This window comes from Mus caroli, chromosome 19 (genome assembly GCF_900094665.2).
Source record: "Mus caroli chromosome 19, CAROLI_EIJ_v1.1, whole genome shotgun sequence".
Lineage (NCBI taxonomy): Eukaryota > Metazoa > Chordata > Mammalia > Rodentia > Muridae > Mus > Mus caroli.
The window spans coordinates 37,940,386-37,952,214 of NC_034588.1; the positions used below are offsets into that span (position 1 = coordinate 37,940,386).

General features: G+C 46.4%; 1 protein-coding gene across 2 annotated transcripts in view; it reads right to left on the reverse strand.

Annotated features, from left to right (window-relative positions):
- The window catches only part of Tm9sf3 (transmembrane 9 superfamily member 3), a 55,093-nt gene extending 49,513 nt beyond the window's left edge, over nt 1–5,580 (reverse strand). The window contains exon 1 of one of the 2 annotated variants that reach the window (XM_021151354.2): nt 5,314–5,580. In XM_021151354.2, coding sequence (XP_021007013.1) covers nt 5,314–5,409 — 96 coding nt within the window. In that variant the 5' untranslated portion in view covers nt 5,410–5,580. The remainder of the gene's footprint in view (nt 1–5,313) is intronic. The other variant, XM_021151355.1, reaches the window with a different exon arrangement.
- Between the last annotated feature and the right edge of the window lie 6,249 nt (nt 5,581–11,829).

Here is an 11,829-nt window from a genome sequence, read left to right on the forward strand (position 1 = left end):
GATTTGAACTCTGGACCTTCGGAAGAGCAGTCGGGTGCTCTTACCCACTGAGCCATCTCACCAGCCCCCTGATTCTTTCTTAAAATAGCTCTGTACCTCAACTTTCCATTTATCACTAAGTACAGCCCAAAACAGGCCCAAGTATGGCATTTTGTACAAACTAAATCTGCACTAGCATGTTCAAAGCTCATTTGTAGGACATGCCTAATTCTCATAAATCATCAAGAATGTTTCTAACGTTCCTATATTTTTAACACAGACTATGACAAAAGCTGCCATTTGTTGTCTGAACAAATCCTTCTGTAGGTGGGGACTAGAGAGCTGGCTCAGTGGTTAAAAGCACTTGCTGCTCCTGCAGAGGACTCAGGTTCAGTTTCCAGGACCTGTATGGCAGCCCACAACCCACTGTAACTCCTCTTCTAGGGGATCTGATGCCCTCTTCTGGTCTCCATGGGCGCTGCATGCACATGGAGCCTTTCTATATAGACAAGCCAGACCCTTAATAAACAGGAAAAAAAAATCGAGTCTTAAAACCTTTTCCAAATCAAATCAGTGGTACAATATAAAAAGTTTCCGACAGAGGCAAAGTAAGACATCTTAGGCAGAGGTGGGGCCACCCCACATCAGAAATTCTGAAACCACAACTGCAAAGACTAAAAGAATTGGGATTCAGATAAGGAACCTAGAGCTATGCCCACAGGTGAGGAACGGGCTGGTTTTGTTCACTATGCTGTACGTGAGTTTCATGCTGCCACACTACATATTTTTGCTCCTAGTAGTTACCTAATCACTCGAGTCATTCAACAGACACTAGCTATGTACTCCTAAGACTAAGCACAGTGCTATGGTACATATGTAACAGGTGTGAGGGAAGGGACACAAGAACAGGACACAACCTGCTGACTATGCTGAGAAACAGAACCCACAAAAGTGCCACATGTTTTTCACCCACTGAGCTATCTTCCTCACCTTCTTCCTTACTTTAAAGCCCCCCCCCCCAAAGGGTCTCGTTATGTAGCCCTGGCTGACCTGGAACTCACAAGAGAGCCATCTGACTCTGTCTCCCAGTGCTGGGATTAAAGGTGTGTATGACTATGTCTGTCTTTAAAGAGAACTTTTTATGACCCTTCAGTGATGTAATAAGAGACCATCTTTGATAAATGAAAGTATTCGTTAATTTTAATTTCAGTGTCCTATAATCTATACAGTCCAACCTTTAAAAACTAAAATTAGCAGATTCTCCAGAAGTCAACAGCTCATTTCCTTCTCATCATTTTTCCAAGAATGCTGGAAGAACTATGGATAAATAAGCACATAAAGAATACAGGGGGATGGGAGAAGGGTGCCAACAAGATGGCCGGCCAGCTCAATGGATAAAGGTACTGGCTGCTAAGCCTGACAAACTGAATTTCAGTCCGAGTCTACACGCAGAAGGAAAGAACCATCTCCCACAAGCTTTCCTCTGGCCTCCACATGCCCACTGCGGCTCACACAGTCACTTCCCAAACCACGGAAGAAAACAAGCAACTACATGTGTAGCCAAAAAGTTTAAAGAACTCTATATGGGTCAAATGGTAAGCCAAGCCCTAGGTAAGTGGGTACAGAAAAAAGGGGAGCGTGGGGGCTATAGGGGATAACAGGATAGTCATTCCTTCTTAGAACCAGCTAATTTGGGGGACCCACTATAAAATAAAACTATCTACCAGGGATAATGATGCATGCCCCAGCTATTCAAAAACCCAAGGCAGGAAAATCACTTAAGTCCAGCCAAGAATTCACGATCAGTTTAGCCAATACTAAGACTCCATCCTCCAAAAAGCAACAGTAAAACGGCTGGAGAGATGGCTCAGCAGGTAAGAGTGCTAGCTGCTCTTCCTAAGGACCACACAGTTTGGTTCCCTGTAACTCCAGTTTCAGGGGATTCAACACCCTTCTATGGCCTCCAAGAGCAAATGCACAAATAATAAATTTTTCAAATAAAAAATGTTTTAAAAGTAGCAAGCAAGAAAAGTATAAGATCCTTTGTTCATAAATAATTTCAACATGGTGGCTTAGTGGCACTGAAACAAGGAAGTGCAGTCTTGCATGAATGCTCGGCCACCTGTCCACTGTGCATGAGCCCTATGGCTTCCTAATGCTTGTACAAACAATGTGGACCTAGACTCACCCAAACACTTCCTCAGACTCACCCAAACACTTCCTCATGAACTTAAAAGTTCCATCCAGGGCTTTATGGTCCTGTTCTCAAGAAAACAAGCTGAGCTGACTAAAGAAACCAATGTGGGCCTAGGAAAACACCTCAGTTGGTAAAGCTCTCCAGTATCCACGGAAGAAGCCAAGGGAGGTGGTGCACACCTGTATCCCAGCACTTGGGAGGAAGAGCCGCAAGGATCCCTGGGGCTCACTGGCTAGCCAGCCTAGCTTATTGAGTGAGCTTACATGGCCTCTCACCAGCAAAGGCAGGGAGCAACTGAGGACAAACTTACTACCAACCTCTGACCTCCATACGCACACGTGCACACAGCCAAACCCATATACAAAAACATGCACAAAATTTGTTTCTTCAAAAGACTTATTAACTAGAAGGTGGTTTAGGGTCAAATTCCACCTCTATTCATACTGGGTGCAACTTCACACAAGACTACCTCTCGAGGCCTATCTCCTAGTCTGTTAGGGTGCATCACTCTCCTGCCATGGTTACTTATCTTAGGGTGCTATGATGTAAAACTGAGGTCTTGCACACGTTAGGAAAGCACACCACAACCAAGCTACCTCTCTGGCCCTCACTGTTGTCAACACACACTGAATGTGAGTTAATATATGGAAAACCACACAGGACCTGGCACATACTGTTTCAAGTCCTATTAGTATTCCTTCAGTAAGGTCTCGGCAGAAAATGGTCTAAAGGGCAAGCTTTAGCTTCTGCAAGTTGTTCTTTAATTAATAACTCAACACCACAAGTGGTTTTTTAAACATCACTCAGCAATCTTCCCTTGACAACTTGTCTCCTTCTCTCTTCACTAGCTACTCTGCCTTCTTGGAAGAAAAGAAAAAAGAAGTCACTTGATTAGAGCCCTATTATCCGGCCAAGGTGAAGACCTAGGTTTCAAGAAATAGTTCCAAGAAACTTAGAAGAAGTAAAGGAAAGGATCTTTTTCAACACACATGTGCACTGACTCCCACTCTCCCGCTTCAGTGCGGCAACCATCGCACACATGCCGTAGCTTCACACCGCATCCTTTTGGGATAAGAGTGGAGTGCAGAGATACGGCCGTGCACAGCATCTGCAAAGCCATGGGCTCTATCTCCAATGGGGGGGGGGGAGGCGCAGGGGGACCAGTATCCCTTTTATTAAATATTTTATGTACATAAAAATTAAAACATTCCAGGTGTAGCCAGATGTGGTGGGGCTCACCTTCAATCCCAGCACTCAGGAGGCAGAGGCAGGAGGATCTCAGAATTCAAGGCCAGCCTGGTCTAAAGAACAAGTTCCAGGACAGCCAGGGCTACACAGAGGAAACCCTGTTTCAAAAAAAGGAGTATTCCATTCAGTGGTGGAATATGTACATACCACACAGAATGGCCTGAGTTCAATCCCCAGAACTGAATGAATGAATGAACGAATGAAGTAACTAAATATGGCATTCTTAACAATAAAATTTCACTGAACTGGGGACTGGAGAGATGGCTCAAGCCAGTTAAGACCTAGCTTTGGTTCCCAGTATTCACACTGGGTAGCTTACTTCTGTCACTCTAGTTCCAGGGGATCTGACACCCTCTTCTAGCCTCTAAGATACTCAGAATATACATGATACACATACTACATTCATGCTGGCAAAACTGACACATAGAATAAAAATAAATAAGCTTTAAAATTTTTCTCATTGAAACTGCCATGCACAAAACTTGTGGATTATGCTACAGTTCTGTACACTTACAACTGATTATATTATAAACTAAGTCTTCCCTCTTAGTAGCAGTATAAAATAGAAAATTCAAAAAGGTAGAACATAAATTTCTGTCTATATGGTCGATCTAAAACTAACAACAAGTTCCAGATTTTACATGGAAACTCAACTGTTTAAAAAAATGGCAAATACTATTTAAACTACTATACTTGCTGAAATTTAAAGGAAACCAAAAATATCTTAAAGTGAAAAATCACAAGTGTCGCAGAAAAAAGTTACTGATTCAGCGTTTCTCTAGGGAAAAAAAAAACTCGCATACACATGCAATTAGATTCTGGCAGTGACTGATAATACAACAGCCTAGTTTAGAGTTTTTTATTGGCTAATCCAGGCCATTGAACAAAGTTTTATTCACTACAAACAAAATCTACCGTCTGCCCCTTAAAGCAGCGTACTCCCATTTTGTCACCGATCAGCTACAGCCAAACGTTCTCCACATATTTTAAATTTAGTAAATACACAACTACTCGGGCAAAAAAAATCATAATACTAATAAGAACCTAGAAACAATCTCCAATTCGCCAAGCAATCTTCTAGGTTTATCTGACTTTCCACACTTCCCGGCGTCTACCATTCTGAATAAAGAAATAAGTAAGTGAATTCCACAGCGTTACAGCTCTAGGTGAAAGTCACTCCAAGAGTCATTAATAGGCGAGCTTTGATGTGAAGATACAATTAAATAAACCGCCAATCAACTTCAGGCCAAAAGCAAAAGTGAGTGGGGGTGTGGCCTGAGGGCTGGGTGACACAAGGGCAGAGCTGTCCCAGTTAGGGACCGACCACCCGAACAGGGCGTCCTCTGGGCACTCACGGAGCGTGGAGAAAGTTACAAGGGAGTCCTGGGGACCGAGTGCGTGCAGGGTGAAGACGTGTCCGCGTGTAAACCGTTCACACCTCCGCTTCCCTAAAGCTGTCCCCACCCCACGGTTTAAATCCCGTTCGGGCGAGAGGGAGAGAGAAGGGTAGGAAGAGGCCGGAGCCCTGCGCGAAGCGATGGGTATTTCCTGGTTGGCAAGCGCCTGGATCACCACGCATCCATCCTCCGCCGTGCTGTGTGCACAGCGTCCAGTTTCCCGGGTCCAGAGCCCGCTCCGGGCCGACCCCGGGGTAGCAGCCCCGAGAGGCGGAGCTGGGGAGCAAGGCCCAGGCAGCCCCGAGTGCTCGGAAATGCCTCCTCCCAGCTCCCGCGGATCCGGCCCCGCCATGCCCGACCGGAAGGAGCGCTCGGGCGGCCGCGGGGCTGCACCGGGCCCCCCGGGCCTTCGGACCACGCCGGGCCTGGCGGGGCGGCAGGCTGGGGAGCGGGGCTGGGGCGGGGGCGGCCGCGCGGCTCGCTTCGCCTCACCGTGTGTTCGTGCTCGTCAGACCGAGCCCGGGGCAGCAGCAGCAGCAACAACGCGGCGGCCGCCGCCACGCCAGGAGCGCCCGGCAGCGGCCTCATCCTCCGCGCTCCCACAGGCCCGGCGCCGGCCCACCGACTCCTCCGCCGCCGCCGCCGCCGATTCACATCCACCGGGCGCGGACAGACGCACGGGGCCCGGGCACAGCCGCTGCCTCCGCCGCCGTCACCGCCCGCTCCGCGCCGCCCCCGCCCCCCGGCCTCCGAGCCTCTTCCTCTGACTCAGCCACGTCATCCGGCCACCCCGGCACACGCCGGAAGTCCTCCCGACGCGGGGCCGCAACCGTCGCCGGCCGTGGGGCGCCGGCGCGCGCAGGCCGCGGGGTTGAAAGGTTCCGGAGTCGCCGCTGCTGTGCTGCTTGCTCAGCCTCGGCCTGGGCCTGAGCCTGGGCCCTCGCGCGCCCGGCTGCCGGCGGGCTGGGGTGACATCGGCTCAGGCGCCTAGCTCGCCACGGCGTGCGCGAACACCCCTTCCCTCTAACCACGGGCTCCGCAAGCTTCTTTATGGACGATGATTATTAAACTTGGACAGGGTCGGTTGGGTGTTTAAACATCACCGTGTACTGTTTAGACTTCTATACAATCAAGAGACCTGAGCTAAGTTGACATTCTTGTTCATCTGCCTACGTTTACGTATTGTTTTTCTCAGCCTCAATCATAAATGTGCCGGGAAGCTCCTCAGCGCTCCAATCACTTGATCTCATATTCTGTAACTGAGCCGGTAGTAATGAGCTAAGTTTGGTATCTTACTCTTGTAAGCCCCAGCATTCCGGAAGCTGGACTGATTGTTGTTTATTGCATACTTGCTTGGGTTACAGCGTGAGACAAAAGAAGAAAAGAAAACAAAACGAAATAATCGGGTCATAGCGGTGCGGGCATGTAATCCCAGCACCAGGACGGCAGAGGCAGAATTGCAGAAAGATTGGAGCCAACCTTATCTACAGGCTCAGTACCAAGCCTGCCAGGCTACATAGCAAGGCCCCGTCTCAAACCAAAACGTACTACGGACTCAGAAATGATCAGAAGGACACTTCTCTAAATGTGGGACTTAGAGGAAGATTGTCTCATCCATTCGTATTGGGCAGGTTTTGGTATTTGGTCGTGTAATACCTCACAGCCAATATTCTATACCACCATACTGTGCAGAAGTCTGAAGAAGACCCCACTACCAATCTTCCTTCCCTGTCCATTCCCAAGGAGTACCAACATGATTTCCTACAAAGAAATCAAATTATATCGTTTTTGTCCAAAACACATCTTGAATAGTTAGAACTCATTGTGGAATCATCAGTAATGGTTTCATCTGCCAGGCACTCTGATACTCACACAGACCCTATGCAACAGCTACCTTTAGTGTGTCCACTTACAGAAAAGTGACAGATGCACAGGTTGGGTGACTTGCTGAAAGACTAGACCCAGTTTGCTTCTTTAGTTTGTTAACTGCTAATGTATTACCAACCAGACAGCTCTTTAAAAGGTGAATTAGATGTGCTCTCATTGGCATGAAATATCCAAGAAGCACTTACAAATGGAAAAGTCTGCTACCATTTTAAATGGTAGCATGCTAGTTTGCCTGTAGAAAACAATCTTTCTTAAGTGATTAATATTCAAACCATTACAAGAGTGATTTGCTTCAAAAATTTGTATACCCCTCTTAGGAAGTTTGTGTATGTGTGTGTTATGTATATTGTGCTAGTACGTGCTCATGTGTTTGTGTGTGTGTGTGTGTGTTCAAGTCAGATATTGACACACAGATGTCTTCCCCAAACACTGCCCACATATTTTTTGGGACAATGTCTCTCGCTGAAGCTGAAGCTCAGGTATTCTGCTACACAGGCTAGCCAGCAAGACCTGGGAATCCTCCTGTCTCCACATCCCCCTTTATGTGGGTTCTTGGGATCTGAACCCAAATCCTTACACAAGCAATTTACCGAGTCATATTAGATCTCCAGCCCTGTTTGCATGTGTGTGCTACATGTGTAATGAGGTTAGAGATGATGCCTTTGCTGATGAATGCAGTCCACCTTCCTCCGTCTGTGACTTAGTCACTGTTCTTCTATTGCTGTGAAGACAGACACGGTGACCAAGGCGACTCATAAAATAAAGCCTTTGCCTGGGGTTTGGAGGGCTGGCTTACAGTTTCCGAGGGTCAGTCCATGGCAGGGAGCATTGCCGTAAGCATGGCACTGGGTCAGTAGCTGAGAGCTACTTAGGATCTTCAAGCAGAGAACAGGAGACTGGGTCTGGCAGAGACTTGAAGCCTCACAGCTCACACCCAAAGACATACTTCCCCCAACAAAGCCATACCTCCTAACCTTTGTAATCCTTTCAAATAGCCTCACTCCCTGGCAACCAGATATCTAAATATACGAGGCTGCGGGGGGCCATTCTTATTCAAACCACTTCAATGACTGTGCACCTGCACAATGAGACCCAACTTTACTGTGCAAGTTAAGGTTTAGGGTTGTTTGTTTGTTTTGGTTTATTTGTGGGGGGAGGGTTATTTGTCAACTTGGCATGCACTAGAAACACTTGGAAAGAGGAAACCTTGATTAAAGAACTGCCTCCATCAGATAGGCCTTTGGGCATGTCTGTAGCGCATTTTTTTTTTCCTGATTCCTGGTTGATGTGGGAGGATCCAGCCCATAGTTGAAGTGCTATCTATCCATGGTCCTGGGTTGTATTGAAAAGCAAATAGAGCAAGCCACGGGAACAAGCCAGCACTGCCCCCAGTCTCCCGCTTGACTTTCCGCATTACATTCCCATTGAGGGTAATGATGGACTGAGACGTGGAAATGTAAGCCAAGTAAACTTATTCCTCCCAAAGTTGTTCATGGTGTGTACACAGCAGCAGAAAGCAACCTAGAACATTTACCTATGTTCTGCCTTCATTCATACGTGTCAGATACACATCATGTTCCTTGCACCTCTGTGACCTATGCAGTGCTGGGAATGGATCCCACGGCCATCTTTATGTTAGGCAAGCGTTCTGCCACATGGTTAAGCCAACACTAATGCTTTGCTCATGGTGTTCTCTTTATCTACGATGTCCTGTTTCACCGCCACGCTTTAATCCTACCCTTCCAAGGCCACCCATCTTCAGTGAGAACCTGCATCCCGTCCTTGGGCGATTGAGCATCCCTTCTTTGGAGGTTCCCATAGCATTTGATACGTTAGGTCCTACTTGTTACCTAACCCAAGTTCCTCTGTATTGCAGTCTGACCTTTCTAGATGGAAGGAACTATCATTTGCTTATTATTTGTCTCTACTACCAGGTTGGTGCTTGTCTCATAGGCACTCAACAACTGTTTGCTGGGTAAAGACGTTAACAAGTCAAAAGGCAAATTCCAGCTAGTCTAAGAGACATCTCAAGGCAGTACATGATGAACTGCACGTGGAGCCTACATCAGTAACTGCTACAAAAATCAGAGGAGGAAATCCGATTCATCTTTGTCCATCCCCCAGAGCACCTAGCATGGCAATGGGCTCACAGGGGAGGCTCAGCAAATGCTCCGTGAATGAATACTCACTGCCTTTGAGTGAAGCAATGATGGGCGGTAGAAGAACAAACAGCATGGGTACCACATTGAAAAGGATGAGCAGTTTCTTATCTGACCATCATCACCAGCCTCCACAGATGCTCTGTATACAGTGCTGCTGGGTTTTGTGGGGGAGCACCAGGCTGGCAAATGATCAGAGGTGGAAAGGACACAGGGTAAATTTAAAATTAGGAACCCTTATCCCAAAAGCTGTTGCCTGGACGTGGGATATTGTCTTCTAGCTGGGCTGCCTTTTCTGGCCTCAGTTGGGAGAGGAAGTGTTTAGCCTCACAGAGACTTGAAGTGCCAGGGTAGGGAGATGGGGCCGGGGTGGGGGGGCACCCAGGCAGAGGAGAAGGGGAGGAGGAGGGGGGAAGGACTGTGGAAGGGTTTGACCAGGAGGCAGGCACTGAACAAGATGTAACTTAAATACGTAAAAAGATAAAATTAAAATCTAAAATATAATTAGGAACCCTTACATTAACAAATAGGCAGGACATGTTAAAATAAAACAAAATAAAAAATGCACAGTGTAACTGATTTAAGTGTTCCCTAAGCAGTAACAGGAGTGGGCAGTAAGAGAAGGAGACGGCCTATCCCAGTGGAGAATTTGGGAAGATCTTGTGAAGGGAAGGACAATATAAGGTCATCAATTCAACAACTCTATTGAGCGTTTTCTCTGGTATGGCATCGGTCAATAGAACTGTGGTAATGACTGGTGGAGAAAGGATTGGGGGAGAGATGGTCCGACTAGAGAAAAACAAGTGTGGCTTCAAGTTCCTTGAGATTTGATAGTCTCTAGGCTGAACCAAAGCGCGAGGGGCACCATCAAAATTAGGTCTGGGGCTAGGATGTAGTAGAGCATGCACAAAGTTCTGGGTTTCATCCTTAGCGCCCCAAGAAGATAATAATAATAATAATAATAATAATAATAATAATAATAATAATAATAAAGATGTTTTGCCAAACCGGGGAGTAAGAGTCACGGATGTCTTATAAATATGCTGTTTTATCGGTTTCTTCTAGACTAACTTCATTCCTTGACACGTGGGAGCCAGAAGTGGAAGCAATGAAAATAAACCTCTCAGGAACAGTGCAGCCTCCTCCTGCAACTGTTTTACTAGGACCCAGTTACGCTTAGAGAACTGAGAACATAGAAAACAAGTAAGAAAAAAACACAAATTCTGACTTTTATTCCTTCTAAATGTGATCATCGAAGTCTTAGGTTACAGATGACGATGTAGCTTCTGCTCTCCGCGCTCCGTTACACTTTTCTTGGAAAAACATTATCTTTTCAAGAAGACAGTTTGTTGGCACAGGCTTGTCTACCAGCATCAGGACATGAGCCTCCACTATGAACTCAGAATGAATACCAGACGAGCTATGGCCGCATAGTGAAACTCTGTCTCAAAACACCAATTCAAGCATGTGTGTGTGTGTGTGTGTGTGTGTGTTCAATTATATGTGTTTATAGTTAATCATATACTATACACGTACACACACAATATATATATATTCTTTGGCGGTGTTGGAGTTGAACCCAGATTTTAGCATGCTAGGCAACTGCTCTATCACTGATCTATGTGACCAGTCTTTGATGACTGGGGTGTTGTTTGTTACTTGTTTTTGTATTGCTGATACAAGGTCTTACAATATAGCCTAGACTGGCCTGGAAATTCTAGGACTTAGGCACATTGCCTCTGGCTCCTTGAACTTCTGTTTCTTCTTTATATTTGCCTTGGCTGTCACTTCAGGAAGATGAGGGAAGAACACCTACCACTTTCCAACACTACTTTTCCTGTTCTAGCTGAACTGTTCTAGAACTTTATTATTGCTTTGAATTCTTTCTTTAGGAAGCTATCAGTCAAAACATTCATGGGCAAACCAAGGTGCCTTCAATCCTTGTAACCTGAGTTTTGTCTCTGGAATCCTCATGGTAGAAGGAAGGAACTCCGTCCTACAAATTGTCCTCTGACCTCCACTGTGGGACAGATCTCAGCTCACCCCCTCCACCTCCCACGACACACAAATGAGAAAAAAACTTTACTTTGGGGACTTCAGAGCAATCAAGGCCATTCATTTCTTTCTGTGGTTCATATTTCATTGTGTCTGACTCAGTTCCATTTGGTTTTTGTTGTCTGTTTTTGTTTGGTTTGACATCTTCAAGATAGAGTCTCAATGTAATTCAGGCTAACCTTGAGATCACTATGTAGCCCAGGCTGGCCTCAAACTCATAATCTTTCTGCTTCTTTATGGATTGTACAGACGCAACACCACACTCTGCCTTCACCCAGTTGGTTTTTTTTTTCTTTTAATTAATTAACCTATTATAATGATTAAAGGCAAGAAACAGCAGCTGTCACATAATACGAAGCTCTGAGGGTGGAGGTTGCACCATTGTAGAGCTCTTGCTCAACATGAGGAAAGTAGGGCCTTGGGTTCTATCCCATCTCCTCGCCCTCTCCTTCTCCTCACCCATCCTGCCCACACACAAGGATCCTAGCTGCTTAGGTGGTGATGACGCCAATGTTCCCTCAGAAGGGGTTCCCTGCCTTGGCATTCCAGACTTGGAGCTGCCTGGAGAACTACCAAGTGCACAACTGTGTGTTTCCAAGGTGATGAAGCACACCGCCGTGACGTCATGATGTGAGTTCAGGCAGTAAGCAGCTGACTGAAATAAAAGCAGAGCTTCCTGCCTGCCAAATAAAGATCCTTGTCCTAACACCACGCTGACTCTCCTGGTATAGAAAAATAAAACTGTCTTCCACCCTGTGGATGAAATGAGCTTTGGCAGGCTAGCCTGGGGACCTTTCTTTCTTTCTCTATGAGAAAATGAATTCCAAGTTGTGTGTTGGAGAATTCTAAATCTTTTACCCTCCCACTCACCCTCTCACTACCCTGGGAAGCCTTGTGTCTGGCCAGC